Source organism: Scleropages formosus, chromosome 23, assembly GCF_900964775.1.
Source record: "Scleropages formosus chromosome 23, fSclFor1.1, whole genome shotgun sequence".
Classification (NCBI taxonomy): Eukaryota; Metazoa; Chordata; class Actinopteri; order Osteoglossiformes; family Osteoglossidae; genus Scleropages; species Scleropages formosus.
This window is the reverse complement of record NC_041828.1, coordinates 18266403-18279005: the sequence shown is the minus strand read 5'-3', so window position 1 is coordinate 18279005 and position 12603 is coordinate 18266403. Positions and strand designations below refer to the sequence as shown.

The window sequence follows — 12603 nt, the reverse complement described above, 5'->3', positions numbered from 1 at the left end:
AAGGAATCACATTGCCATAATTTCTAATGGAAATGGTTTTTAAAAAAAAAAAAAAAAAAATCTGTATAATGGGTTTCTGGATCAAAAAAGTCACCTAAAGGAAATTTCCAAAATGAAAGGTATTTTTATGCAGTGATAGTACCAATATATGTTATTTGTAACAAAAACTGTTTCTTGCTTGTCCTTTAATGTTGTTTTCAATCATTCATTATTATTAAGTGCTTGTCCACTGCAAGTTTGGGGAAGTACACGTAAAGGTGTTGATGTTGGCATGAAAATACTTTTTGTTTTGGTATTGTAATTTATTATAGATTACTTATTTTTTTGTCTGGGAACCAATTACCTTTTTTCCATAAGAAATGGTGGTAATTCAGCCCTCTGAATATGAATTCGTGTGATGAGATGATGTCACAAAATATATTAACCCCATTAAGTGAGCTATGGGTGTATTAATTTACTGGAGTAGAAAGCAGTCTTTATTGTCATGTGTACTCAACCGATACAGTAAAATTCTTGTGTACATGTCTCTCTTCCTACAGTAACATACCTTGTACATTATGTATAATGTATATGTATGATATACACAACAAGAAACAAGAAGAAGCAAAACAGTCTAGAAGACAAAACAATAAAATAGTACAATTCACAGTACTGGGGGATGTAATACAGGGAATGGATATTTACATTCAGGTAACTCGTACAGTTGTGAAAGATGACAGTATGCAAGTTCACAGTAGAAAATGTCCTCGCATTGCAGTTTGGCAGTAACATCTCAATGGATACACAGTTTGATGTGAGTGGGGTGCGGGGGGGCTCGCTGGTGGTTCAGTGGTCTGGTGGCCTGTGTGAAGAAGCTGTCTCTGAAGTGTGGGGTTTGTGTAGTGATACTCCAGTATTACCAGAGGGTAGAAGAGTGCATGAGTTAGATGGCTGATTTTTGCTGCAGTGGTGATAGTCCTTTGAGTAGTTTCAGGTCTTGGGCAGTCATGGTACAAACCACACCATGATGCATCGTGTCAAGACACTCAGTGATGCAGTGCTCGAAGTTCACCAGGGTGTTTTTCCCCACCCCGAAACTCTTTAGCCTCCAGAGGAAGAACAATCTCTGTTGTGCCTTCTTGAAGACACTACTGGTTTTGAGAGTCCATGAGCAGGAGCCTGAGAGCTGGATGCCCAGGAGTCTGAAGCTTCTATTTCCGCACGTTGGTGTGGAGTGGGGTGTGACCACCTCTGTTTTACTGGAAGTCAGTGACAATCCGTTATCTTTTCGTTCTCTTGCCACCATGCAGTCACGTCTTTTGGCTCCTGGTGTTTTCTACGGCAGCTCCATCATGGGCCAATGAGAGTGGTTCCTCAAGATAGGCTCCTATTCTATTCACCAGCTGCTCACTCTCAGTTCAAAAAACTAACTTTGACTCCACATTTTAGCCCTGACCTGAATATATTCAGGCATCTGTGACTATTGTCCTGTCAGTGTTCTCTTTGCTCACAAATCATGTAAATTCTACAAAAATGCCTATTCCCCACAATGCATAAGTGTTGCTGCTTTAATGGGGTGTCAGTGCATGTGTCTTGTTAGAGTGCTCATTCCAACAAAAACCTGATTACAAGCATAGCTGGATGAGAAGCACAAATAAAGTATCACATGGCTGAGTTAATCTATTGTTTGTATGAGGGGACAGCTGGTAGTGTAGTGGTTAGAGCTACAGCCTTTAGATCCAAAGGCGGCAGTTTTGATCCCTGCCTCTGGCTGTAGTACCCTTGAGCAAAGTCTCTACCCTAAATTGCTCCAGTTAAATTGCCCAGCTATATAAATGAATGAAGAATTGTAACCTTGTGATAACGCTAACCTTAACATTGTAAGTCGCTTTGGAGAAATGCATCAGATAAATGTATTAAGTTCTTATTAGTTTTTCAGAAATAACTGATTTGACATCTAGTTGTCCAATGCTTAGTAGAGTGTACTTTTGGGTGATCCTGCATCTTAAGGCTCAGCAATGCTATTTCCTAAATGGCTATAACAGAAGCTTGCGCTGACCCTTCAGATGACTCACTGTACGGATGTCTGCCTTGAAAGAATCCTACATTCTAAGTTTAAAAGAAGTCTGAGGAGAATTAGAGGATTTCCTCATGGAAGAATCTCAGGATGCTCCTGCAGAAGTGTAGCAGATGCTTTTCAGAGCCACGCCATCCTGGCTGATGTGGAGATTTGAACTCTGATGTTTGGCATTTGTTTTGTCTAGTCTTTTTTTTATTCAGTATTTGTCATCATTTTTGGGGGTAAAAGTAACTTTTTATTTATGTATTTCATAATTATTTAATTATGTTAAATAATTTAACAATATAAATCACAAATCTTTATGAGACTGGTATATGTCTTTATTTCTAAAATGGGTTTTTATTTGGAACTTAAAACTCACCTCTAAGTAACCATTCATATCTCCGCTTTTGCAGAAGACTTTTCGGTGACTTGTGATTAGTAACTATTAGATGTCATCAGTGCAGTTTCTGATAGAGACCAGTGATTGCTGATCAGTTGAATAGCCTCACAGTTGGTTGTTTTGAAAGTAGAAAATCTAAACATCATGTGTTATTAGACTGAAATGTCATCTCTCTGCCCCTGGCAAATACTGCTGGAGACCAAACCATATTGTGGCCAGGGATAGACGTACCATTGCAGTACTCCCTTGCAAACACCCTAGGCTGGGCAGCTCAGGAAACTCAAAACTTTTGCATTGTTATTCTGGAAGCTCTTCTTGGATTACAGCACATTATTCTTCGATTAACCCCCATTTCACCTCTATGTGATTAGTTATTTGATCTCTTTTGATTATGTTATTCATTTATAATAGAACTGACATGAAAGTAATTATAGTGTTTAAATGATTTAGCTGGAATGCCAAAACAAAAAATACAGATCAAAAGTAACATCTAAGAGTGGAAAAATATGCTTTGTGTGGCCCTGACATATTATGAATCTTCATATGCAAGATGTAAACCTGACTCTGCTTTACAGGTTATGAAAGCACAGTCACGAGAACAACAACCTTCTGGTTCTGTGTACACAGCCTTAGGCCAAAGGCGCACGGCCGCCGACTGAACTTTTCCACAGAAACTCTGTTAGCGTGCAGCCCTGTTTGAATACAAACCAGTTCTGTAGCCCAACTCAGTGTGTGTATGTTTGTGTATGAAGAGTGACTGGCATCATGAGGTGGATGTGGCTTTGGCACATGTATATGTAGCTTATCTAAGGCTAGTGAGTATTGGGGAAGCTTGTGAGACCTGGCTGTGAGCAGAGACTTTCAGAGGGTCACACGGGTAAGTATGACCCTCAGAACAGGGTATGGCCTCTACATGTTGCAGTACCTTGACCTCTGTAATGGTGAGACACAGAGCAATGCAAATCTCAGATAGCAGAGTGTCAGTGGGGGCAAGCATGCATGCAATTATGGTAAAGCTGTGCTCTCCTGCAGGAAAGGGGGACCTTCAGCCAAGACTGGATAACGCCCTGCAGGACGTAAGTGACAAGTACATACTGCTGGAGGAAACGGAAAAGCAGGCACTTCGGAGGGCACTCATCGAGGAGAGAGGGCGCTTCTGCACCTTTGTGTCCATGCTCCGGCCCGTCGTGGTGGGTCCACATGCCCTCCCATAATACAACATGTCACACTGAACTGGTATCAAACTGTTGGGTGTTTTCAGGAAGCTGGATATACAAAACTATGTTCTTTATGACTTGCTTTCAGCATTATGTTATTTCTCATTCACGTTGGTTCCCAGATCTCTTGAAATACTAGCAGAGTCTATACTGTGTGCCATTTTGCAAATTATGACTAACGGTCATAGTGACGTACATGTGCAATTTGTATGTTGATGGTGATGTTGCTTAGGTGTGTCTTCTCCTTGCATTGAAGGATGAAGAAATCTCAATGCTGGGGGAGATCACCCACCTGCAGACCATTGCAGATGACCTGAAGGCTTTGACTATGGACCCTCATAAGTTGCCACCAGCCAGTGAGCAGGTGATGGAGCAGTCAGACACCAGCTGAGCTGAACTCTTCTGAAGAGAGCATTCCATGATTGCTTTCATATAAGTGATCTATTTTTGCCAAGCAGGTAGAATAAAGATGAACAGACAGGTTTGTGGAACACTCCTTCCTTAGCTGAATACATATAACTCTCTACCGCAGGTTATCCTTGACTTGAAAGGCTCAGACTACAACTGGTCTTACCAGACGCCTCCATCATCTCCCAGCACAAATGCATCCCGGAAATCCAGTATGTGCAGGTAGGCAAACCCGCAGTGCGATTATTGTGTTGTTTTGTCACTTTGCGCCACATGGTGGCAGAAAATACATGTTACAAAGAAATGTTGAAAATCTGTTTTTGAAAAGACATGAAATATTTCTTTGTTAGACAAAAACAGAAAAAAAAAATATTAATTCATTTTTATAATGCCGAAAATTATTTAAGCAATAAAAACATAACACAAAGTACCCTGAAAATACTTGACTTTCAAGGGGAAAGTGTTAGATTAGCATTGAAAGCAGCACAGTGAAATGTATTAGATTTCTGTGGATTGGTACAATCTCAGTGTGATGCAAGCAACTCTTTGTAATGTGTCATGTGGACTGAATAGACACCTAACAGACCTCAGGAAATTAGTGTACTGGGTTTCACAATGACTGGTATTAAACCATGTAAGTGGCTTGGAGACAGCTTGCTTGTGCTAACTGACTGGTTAGAGCTTAAAGTTTCCCCAGGCTTTGTGTGATGGGTGCAAATAAGCTCTCCTTTTACTGTACCCCCTGTCCCATACCCCACCCCACATCTTGCTCTGCTTCTTTGCTCTTGCCCTGCTCTCAACTCAATGCATTTTTTCCTCTGCCTATTATGCTCCACCCTCACCACATATCACATTATTCCCCTCTACCCTGCTTTTTCTCCAGCAGTAGCCTGAACAGTGTGCACAGCAGTGACTCGCGGTCCAGTGGTTCACGCTCACGTTCCCCCTCCTCACACTGCCGCTACCGCAGCTGCACGCTACCCCCGCAGCCCACCGGACGTCTGTCCAGTGTCTCCTCCCACGATTCGGGCTTCATCTCTCAGGATGCTTTCCAGTCCAAATCCCCCTCACCAATGCCTCTTGAGATCACAGCACAGGTAAAGGAGCCAACCCCCCTCAGCTCAGTAAAATCTTTTAGTCTTACAGCGATCAATGACATTTTGTACATACTGTAGTTAATACAGCCATCCCTCACATCATAACATCGCATACAATGAAAAATCGCTAAAACAGCATGTGAAAATTAACTCTATTTCATACATTGGGGTTATAATTTAGTAAAACACCATTTTCCCGTTACTCTGAAATTTTAATCTTACTCTTGTGTGTTTTGTGCGGCAAATCCTGTGTACCTTACTCAACACAACTTCAATCCTTGGTTGTCACACCGTCAACAAAGTAAAGGTGGAATAAACACTTATTGGAATATATAATTGACACAATTTCTTTTAACTATTCATTACTGACAATCTCAACTAGTCAATCATTTTTTAATGTCAGTCTTATGAAACAAGAGCAGATTCGCTCCTGTTATTTATTCATTTAGCTAATGCTTTTATCCAGAGCAACTTCATGTTAAGCTTCTTATGGTTATTTTCCAATATTTTCCAGCAGGGTAATTCATGGTAAGTACCTTGCTAAAGGCTGCTAGAGCAGGAGTGGAATTTGAACGTGGGTCCTTTGAGTCTTCATATTAATCAACATCTAACTGTGAACGCAGTCACTTAAATCACTGAGGTGCTGGTCTTTGTGAGTAGGACTGAGGACAGATTAGAGCATCTGGAGAATTTATTTTATTCATAGTATTTACGGAAATGCTGACTGATGAAGGATAGCAGTGAGGGAGTTGATACGGGGAACGTCTGGGAAATGGATTCTCTCTGGGAAGACATGATCTCTCTGGTGTTCTTGTCCGTGATACTGCCGGGGAAGCTGCCCACGTGCACCGCAGTAATATGAAAAGATTTAATAACTTGAATAGCCTTACAGTTGTCTAATTGGAGCCTTAATGTCTTGGAAAAATGAAGACCTATTGTCAGACATTTTTCAGTAATGCTGCACAGCCCCTCCAATGACGGTGTCAAAGTGTTTTATAGAGTGACATAGGCAGTGTTCATGGGAGCTTAATTTCTTTGTACCCTAAACACACCCAACCCAAATCATTAAAATTTCCCTATCCTTCGTATGTTTACCTTGTCTCACACCCAGTGCTATGCAAGGGAGGCTTCCAACCAATCCATTATTGATAATGATTGTATTAATAAAATTATAACATTAGAAGATTAGAAAAACACGAGAAGCTCATTTTTTATCGGTATTAAAAATGCTGTTGATGTCGTTATTATAATGAATAAAAATACAATTTATTTGAGTTTTTGGAATTATTTTTTTGTCTGGAATCTATTCCTCTCCCACAAAAAAGTTGTGAATATTTGTTGATATAGTTGATTTGACATCCTCACAATGAGAATTTGTTTAATGAGTTGACCTTACAGAACAAATTTACCCCATAATCGGAGCACTGAGTATATATATGTGTTCTCTGTCACCACAGCAATGTTCTCTTGTGACTTGTCACAAAGTCAAGTCTTCTGTCTGATAGCTTAATTATAATAGTTTTCATAGGTTACTGCTGTATATTTTCTGTTCACGTTCCACCAAGGATTCTCACGGATGCATTAATAAAGCCTCTGATGTAGCCTGTAAAAGTAGCCACTCGGGAATTGACCATATAATCTGCGTCATGCTCAACACTAGCTGCATGTTGACAGCAGCTGGAGTCACCAGATTATGTTCACGCTTGTATTTTGTGAATGTCTGTTTTCTTTTCCTTGTCAGTAGTCTTCAGTTTTCTGTCTTCTGCTTTCCTACCTACACTCTTGCTGCTCTTATTTCTGGCACATGCAGTTCCACTGCCATAGTGGGCTACAAATCGCTGGATTCAAATTGCTGTCTTTGCTAACTCCCTTTTTGAGCATACAATGGTATAAATAGCAATGGCTATTAACAGTTGAACAACCCTGTTCCAGTACTATATTTGTCTTTGTCACAGCCAGCTTGCACATGCTCCTCTCTGTCTGTCTGCTTTACATGTTCATTTACCCTCAGGGTGTTTCACTGAACTTGAGCATCAGTCATCGGACTTTTTTCTTTACACAATACAAGGAAACTTGGTGATGTGGGGGTTCGTATTTAAGTATGTCACCAGATACTTCATGATTTATGTTATGATTTTTGTTTTGTGATGTTTAGTCTTCTCCTTAACGTTTTTTTAATCTTATTTTGTTTTAAAACCTTATTTAAAGATGATTTATGAAGGTTCCCATTTTTGTTTCTTTTTTGTGTTCTCCATCTGCTCATGTTCAGTTGTCAAACGGATGCAATCAGTATGGCCCCTTCAATCCCCCACAACTGCCTGGGATGGGCACTGTAAAGCCCTTGCTACATTTCCCAGCGCAATCCTGTTCCTCTTCCTGCTCCTCCTCCACCTCCTCATTGGCATGGTCTCGGCCTTGCCCCGCCCTACTCCCCGCCTACTCACCCTACTGCACGCTGGGGCCTGACATGGTCCCCTCTTCCAAGGTCCCCACCTGGAAGGTTTGTCATTCATATTTTTTTTCCCTGTTTTCCCAGCTATGAGTTTGTTACATTTTTACTTCATCTTGTTCCATGTTGCTTTAATATAAGTAACGATAGCTAGTTTTTGTTGTCTTTGGTGATGGAGGGGTTATTGAAACATTTTTCTGCAGGACTGGGCCAGGCCGGGGCCCTATGACCAGCCTGTGGCGAACACGCTGAAGAAACGCAAGGATCATGACCAGGAAGCCAGAAACAACGTATCTGTCCCCCAGAGCGAAGGCATCATAACCTCCAGGAATGCTACATGCAGTAACCCTATCTCTAGCACCAATAAAGTAAGGGGAGTGCACAAACGCACAGACACTCACGTAATATACACAAAGCATACACACAGACAGACAAAACATGCATATGCACACAAAAAACCTGCTGACACAGGCAACACTTTTTCATGGATGGCTGCTACAAAAGATATTGATTGATACCTGCGTATGAGTTCTTTTTTACCTTTGTAACCAGAAAACAGTTTAGAAAACTTTATGAATCCCCAGTGTATTCCACATAATAACATTCAGAAAAAATTTCTTGGCATGGTACAAAACAGAGGAAAAAAAACAGAAGTTTATCAGTGCGTACAGGTCTAGCCAGTGGTACAAGTGTTGTGTGCTGTCATTAGCAGGTGGAAGACATGGAGGCTCATGAGGAGCTAGCCTTAGCCTTGGCCCAAGGATTGCCTCTGGACCCACAGTGCTCCAGCCGGGACTCGCTGCAGGGCTCCAGCGGATACAGCACCCAGAGTACCACGCCTTGCTGCTCTGAGGATGCCATCCATACCCCGAGTTTGGTCACACCAGAGCCAGGTAAACATTTATCACTTAATGAATTTGTGGGAGAGATTAATTAAAACTAGGCAGTTGGATAGTAATAATTCATACGCTCAGTGTACACTGAAAACTTCATCAAGAAAAACATCTGAAAGTAGTTATAGCACAATCTCTCAGTAGCAACTGGTTTTTAACCAGATTTTCTGGTTTGTCTCCAACACAGTTTCAGACTATGATTATTTCTGTATCAGAGGGGATGAGGAACATGACCAGCAGGACTTTGAGAAATCATCCACCGTCCCTCGTGGCAGCGACTTTGGTCACTTGTTCCACAGGGTTCTCCAAGCCCAGCGGCCAGCGTCCACGGCAAGTTCCGTCATTGTCACTCCAGGCGTGGCCACAATCCGCCGCACACCCTCTACCAAGCCCTCAGTGAGGAGGGTGCCTGGGGGAGGGGGACCTATCCCCATCAAGACAGCTGTTGTCCCAGTGAGGACACCCACAGTGCCCGACCTGCCAGGGGGCTATGTCCTCGGAGTAGGGGGTGTGGTGCCACCAAATCCAGAATCCTTTGTCAAGAGCCCCCAGTGGGACGAACAGCTCTCTGAGGGCCCTGACACTCCACTGGAAGAGGGTGACTCTGTCCACACTAATGGAGAGGACATGCTGCTCACCATTCGAAGGGGAGTCAGGCTGAAGAAGACAATGACCAACGACAGGTCGGCACCACGCATTGCATGAAGCCAAAGCTATGGCAAGAAGCTTGTAGAATAGGTCAGTGAGGTTATGTCTGTTCAAGTTATTGACAGAGGAACAGGTCTTTTTTCCCTCCTGTTCTACAAAGATCTGAAATAATGGTATGTTGGGGTGTGGGACTAAAATGTTTAAATATTTTCATTATAAAACATTTATATGTAGCTTTTCAAGTGCCAAGTGTTTTGAAGCAATTGAACATAATTATACGCAATGGAGTTAAATTATATTCCTGAATAGTGACTTCTGGACAAAATTCACACCAAAGTGTGAAAGTCTTTCCGTAAACTTTTGTGTATATGATTGCACCAGCACACACAGGCCAACACAGTTAAATAGCACTCAGTATTACAGGGATTCAATGCTGAGTAAACACATCAGTCAATAGTGAGCACTATACTTCTATATGTGTGTAAACACTGTTTAATACCTGCTTTTGGAAATAGGTGCATGCCTTGACTAAAAACTCATTTTAGGTGGTAATGAGGGAATGTGAAGGAGCATAAAGGTCAGCTTCAAATAAGCAGAAATGTCTCAAAAGATAGTTTATTTTGTCATTTGGTTGCGAAGTTTAAAAATGTTTTTAGTCACTGAATGATTTATCACGCTGCATGTTGTAAGCCTTACATATACTCCACGCTGTAAACTTTGGCTTGAATGTTCAGCATAAAAAATATTCTTGTATTCATTCTAAACATGTAATTTATAAATGTTATTTAAAATTTAAACAAAAGTACATTTGGGTCTAGTTAGAGCACTGAAATTGGCGTTGTCTATCTGTAAATATATAAGTACTGAACAGGAAACACAAATGTGATTTCTCTTGTTTGGTATATGACATTTTTTTAATACTCACCACAACATAATTGAACTCTCCATGCACTGCAAATCTGTTACATGAAGTGAAAAATATGGTTTTCATTATTTACGTATGAAGGAGGAAGCATTTCCTTTTTTATTGGAGAGACCTGGGAGAATACTGATTGTCTTTACTTATTGTAGTAAGGGTTTTCCAGCCCTGGGTTTGGAGAACCTTAATATAACTGATCTGATTCGAGGGTCTAATAGTCATAGCCACTGTCGGTTCAGAAAAGATATGTATTAGAAAGTAATTGAAACGGTGGTCGTGTTACATTGTCAGTTACTGTTGCCCACCACAGTATATTTATTCTTTAATAACCAGTCATGCTATAATATCATATAAGCATTTGAATGGGGTTCTCCAAAACTAGGGCTGGGCTCTGGAAGCTTTAGCAGAAAGGCTGAGCTGGATCACCTACTTTAGACATTTAGTTCATTGTGACTGGGAACAAAACCATCGCTTAAATCTAATGCCAGAAATATAGAATAAATTTCTCTACAGATGTTGAAGCATCTCACTTCCACATAGCATAGTAATATTTGTGTACTTAAGGATGTGTCTCCTTGTTCTATTTACATAACACAAGACTCTCGAAACAAGTCAGTGGACAGAAGCTGTTGACAAATTGCATCACGCAGGCTCTGTTCGTACAGTGCTGGTCAGGACCACTGATCCAATACCTACTGAAAAGCATCAGTGCAACTGTGTGGTCTGATCCTCAGTCATGCCTTGCACTCCTAGACATGCTAGATATTTTATTTGCATCCAGTTAAAATATTGGCAAATATTAAGGCACGGATTATTTTCCTGTGCTAAGAACAGGGTTTTCTTATGCTGTATGACCATAGACAATAAATCCTGTTCGTCGTGTTTAATAATAACCTTTACCAACCTCTACGCACCCTGGAAAAAGTCCTACATTTGCCAAAACAACCCCATTCTGCATGTTCCTGTGGACACAGTAATGCCTGAAAATGGCTTTACAGGAACAAATTCATGTTCATTAGGCACATTAACCATTATTAGCAGATATTCATGAATCGATATATTCATACTTCATTAAGTAGGGTAATTGGAACAGTTACATTCATACTGACTGCATGCCATGCTGTCCAGGTTCAATACAAAACTGTGGTGAGATGCTGCTCCGCACATCAGCACAAGTTCATTTTAGAAATATTTTTTCTGAAAGATTCATTTTACCTCAGTGGCACAATTACTGAGATTTACTATCTGATATCCTGTAATAAATGTAACCATCTTTTTTGACAAAAAAACACATCCTAGACAACTGAATCAATCGACACACTCAGTTAAATGTGAATTAAGTATACAAGCTACTCATAGACAATATGCTCAAGAATAACTTGTTTTAAGAATTTCCTACGCAAGCTTACTCTTTCCCTCTGAAAACTGGTGGAAATGGGAAACCCAGGTGCAGCTTAAAATCGGTTAGTCTTCCTGTAAATCTGGAAGTATCAAGTAGTTTATATGGTCTGAATATAAATCGGAAATTGTGTGGTTCCAGCCTGTCTTTGCAGAGTTGTTTATATAGCCTGTAATAAAATGCTGCTGCACAAAAGCACATTTCTGCAGGTGCTTTTTTTTATTTTACAATTTTATTAATTTTTTCATGACCACCATATCAATACTTGAAAGCCTAGTGTTTTATATATTGTGAAACATACTGTCGTTCTTTATCAGCTGTAGACCATAAAGTCTATGTTTTTTATGTAAAAATTGCTTCAGCTAATATTAAAGAAAAGTTATCGGGCTCCTTTCTCTCTTCTGTGTCTTTTTTTCCTCCAGGCAAAGTCATTCTGGCGTCTAGTGGAAATGCTTATTATTATTATTATTATTTATTGCTGTTACAGTTGACCCTTTCCTTGAACACCACGGGTCTGAACTGCGCGGGTCCACTTATACGCGGATTTTTTTGCAATAAATATTGGAAATTTTTTTGGAGATTTGCGACAATTTGAAAAAAAAAAAAAAACACCTCACAGACAAACCACGTAGCCTAGAAATATCGAAAAAAATTTAAAGGGTATGTCATGAATACATAAAATATATGTATAATAATGAATATGACTACTGTGTATCATGCTATAAATTTTGTAACGATTCTCATTAGCGTTAGCTGCGCTACCGTGAGCAATCGATCATATTGCTGCTGCTGCTTCGTTATCAATGCATGAATCGTTATGCTTGTAAATATGAATTTCTTCTTCACTTTATCTCTTAAGTTCTAATGTCTGGTGTTAGTAATACGTATAAAACATAGTGTTTTGTATTATGGCGCGCAGCGCCGGGGGTTTGGATGGGGCGAAGGACGCTGAGGCAGCATTTATTTCGAACGTTTTATTAGAACATGGGCAGGTATGGAAATAATGCTCTCGGTCCAAGGATCCCGTTTCCTCCAGGACCTGCGCTTCCAGCCAGCCGCGAACACCTGCTTTTATATCCCCGTACGCCACCAAACGCCAACCAATCACAACAAGCACATTTCCCGCCAAAAC

At 40.5% G+C, this 12603-nt stretch overlaps 1 protein-coding gene across 7 annotated transcripts in view; it reads left to right on the top strand.

Annotated features, from left to right (window-relative positions):
* The window catches only part of LOC108919309 (protein MTSS 1-like), a 37113-nt gene extending 25255 nt beyond the window's left edge, over positions 1–11858 (top strand). For 2 of the 7 annotated variants that reach the window (XM_018727211.2, XM_018727214.1), the window contains exons 7-14: positions 3474–3631; positions 3915–4022; positions 4191–4288; positions 4950–5163; positions 7433–7663; positions 7816–7980; positions 8322–8505; positions 8693–11858. In XM_018727211.2, the coding sequence (XP_018582727.1) occupies positions 3474–3631; positions 3915–4022; positions 4191–4288; positions 4950–5163; positions 7433–7663; positions 7816–7980; positions 8322–8505; positions 8693–9210 (1676 nt within the window). In that variant the 3' untranslated portion in view covers positions 9211–11858. The remainder of the gene's footprint in view (positions 1–3473; positions 3632–3914; positions 4023–4190; positions 4289–4949; positions 5164–7432; positions 7664–7815; positions 7981–8321; positions 8506–8692) is intronic. The other 5 variants (XM_018727217.2, XM_018727212.2, XM_018727213.2 and 2 more) reach the window with 5 other exon arrangements.
* The last annotated feature ends 745 nt before the right edge of the window (positions 11859–12603 follow it).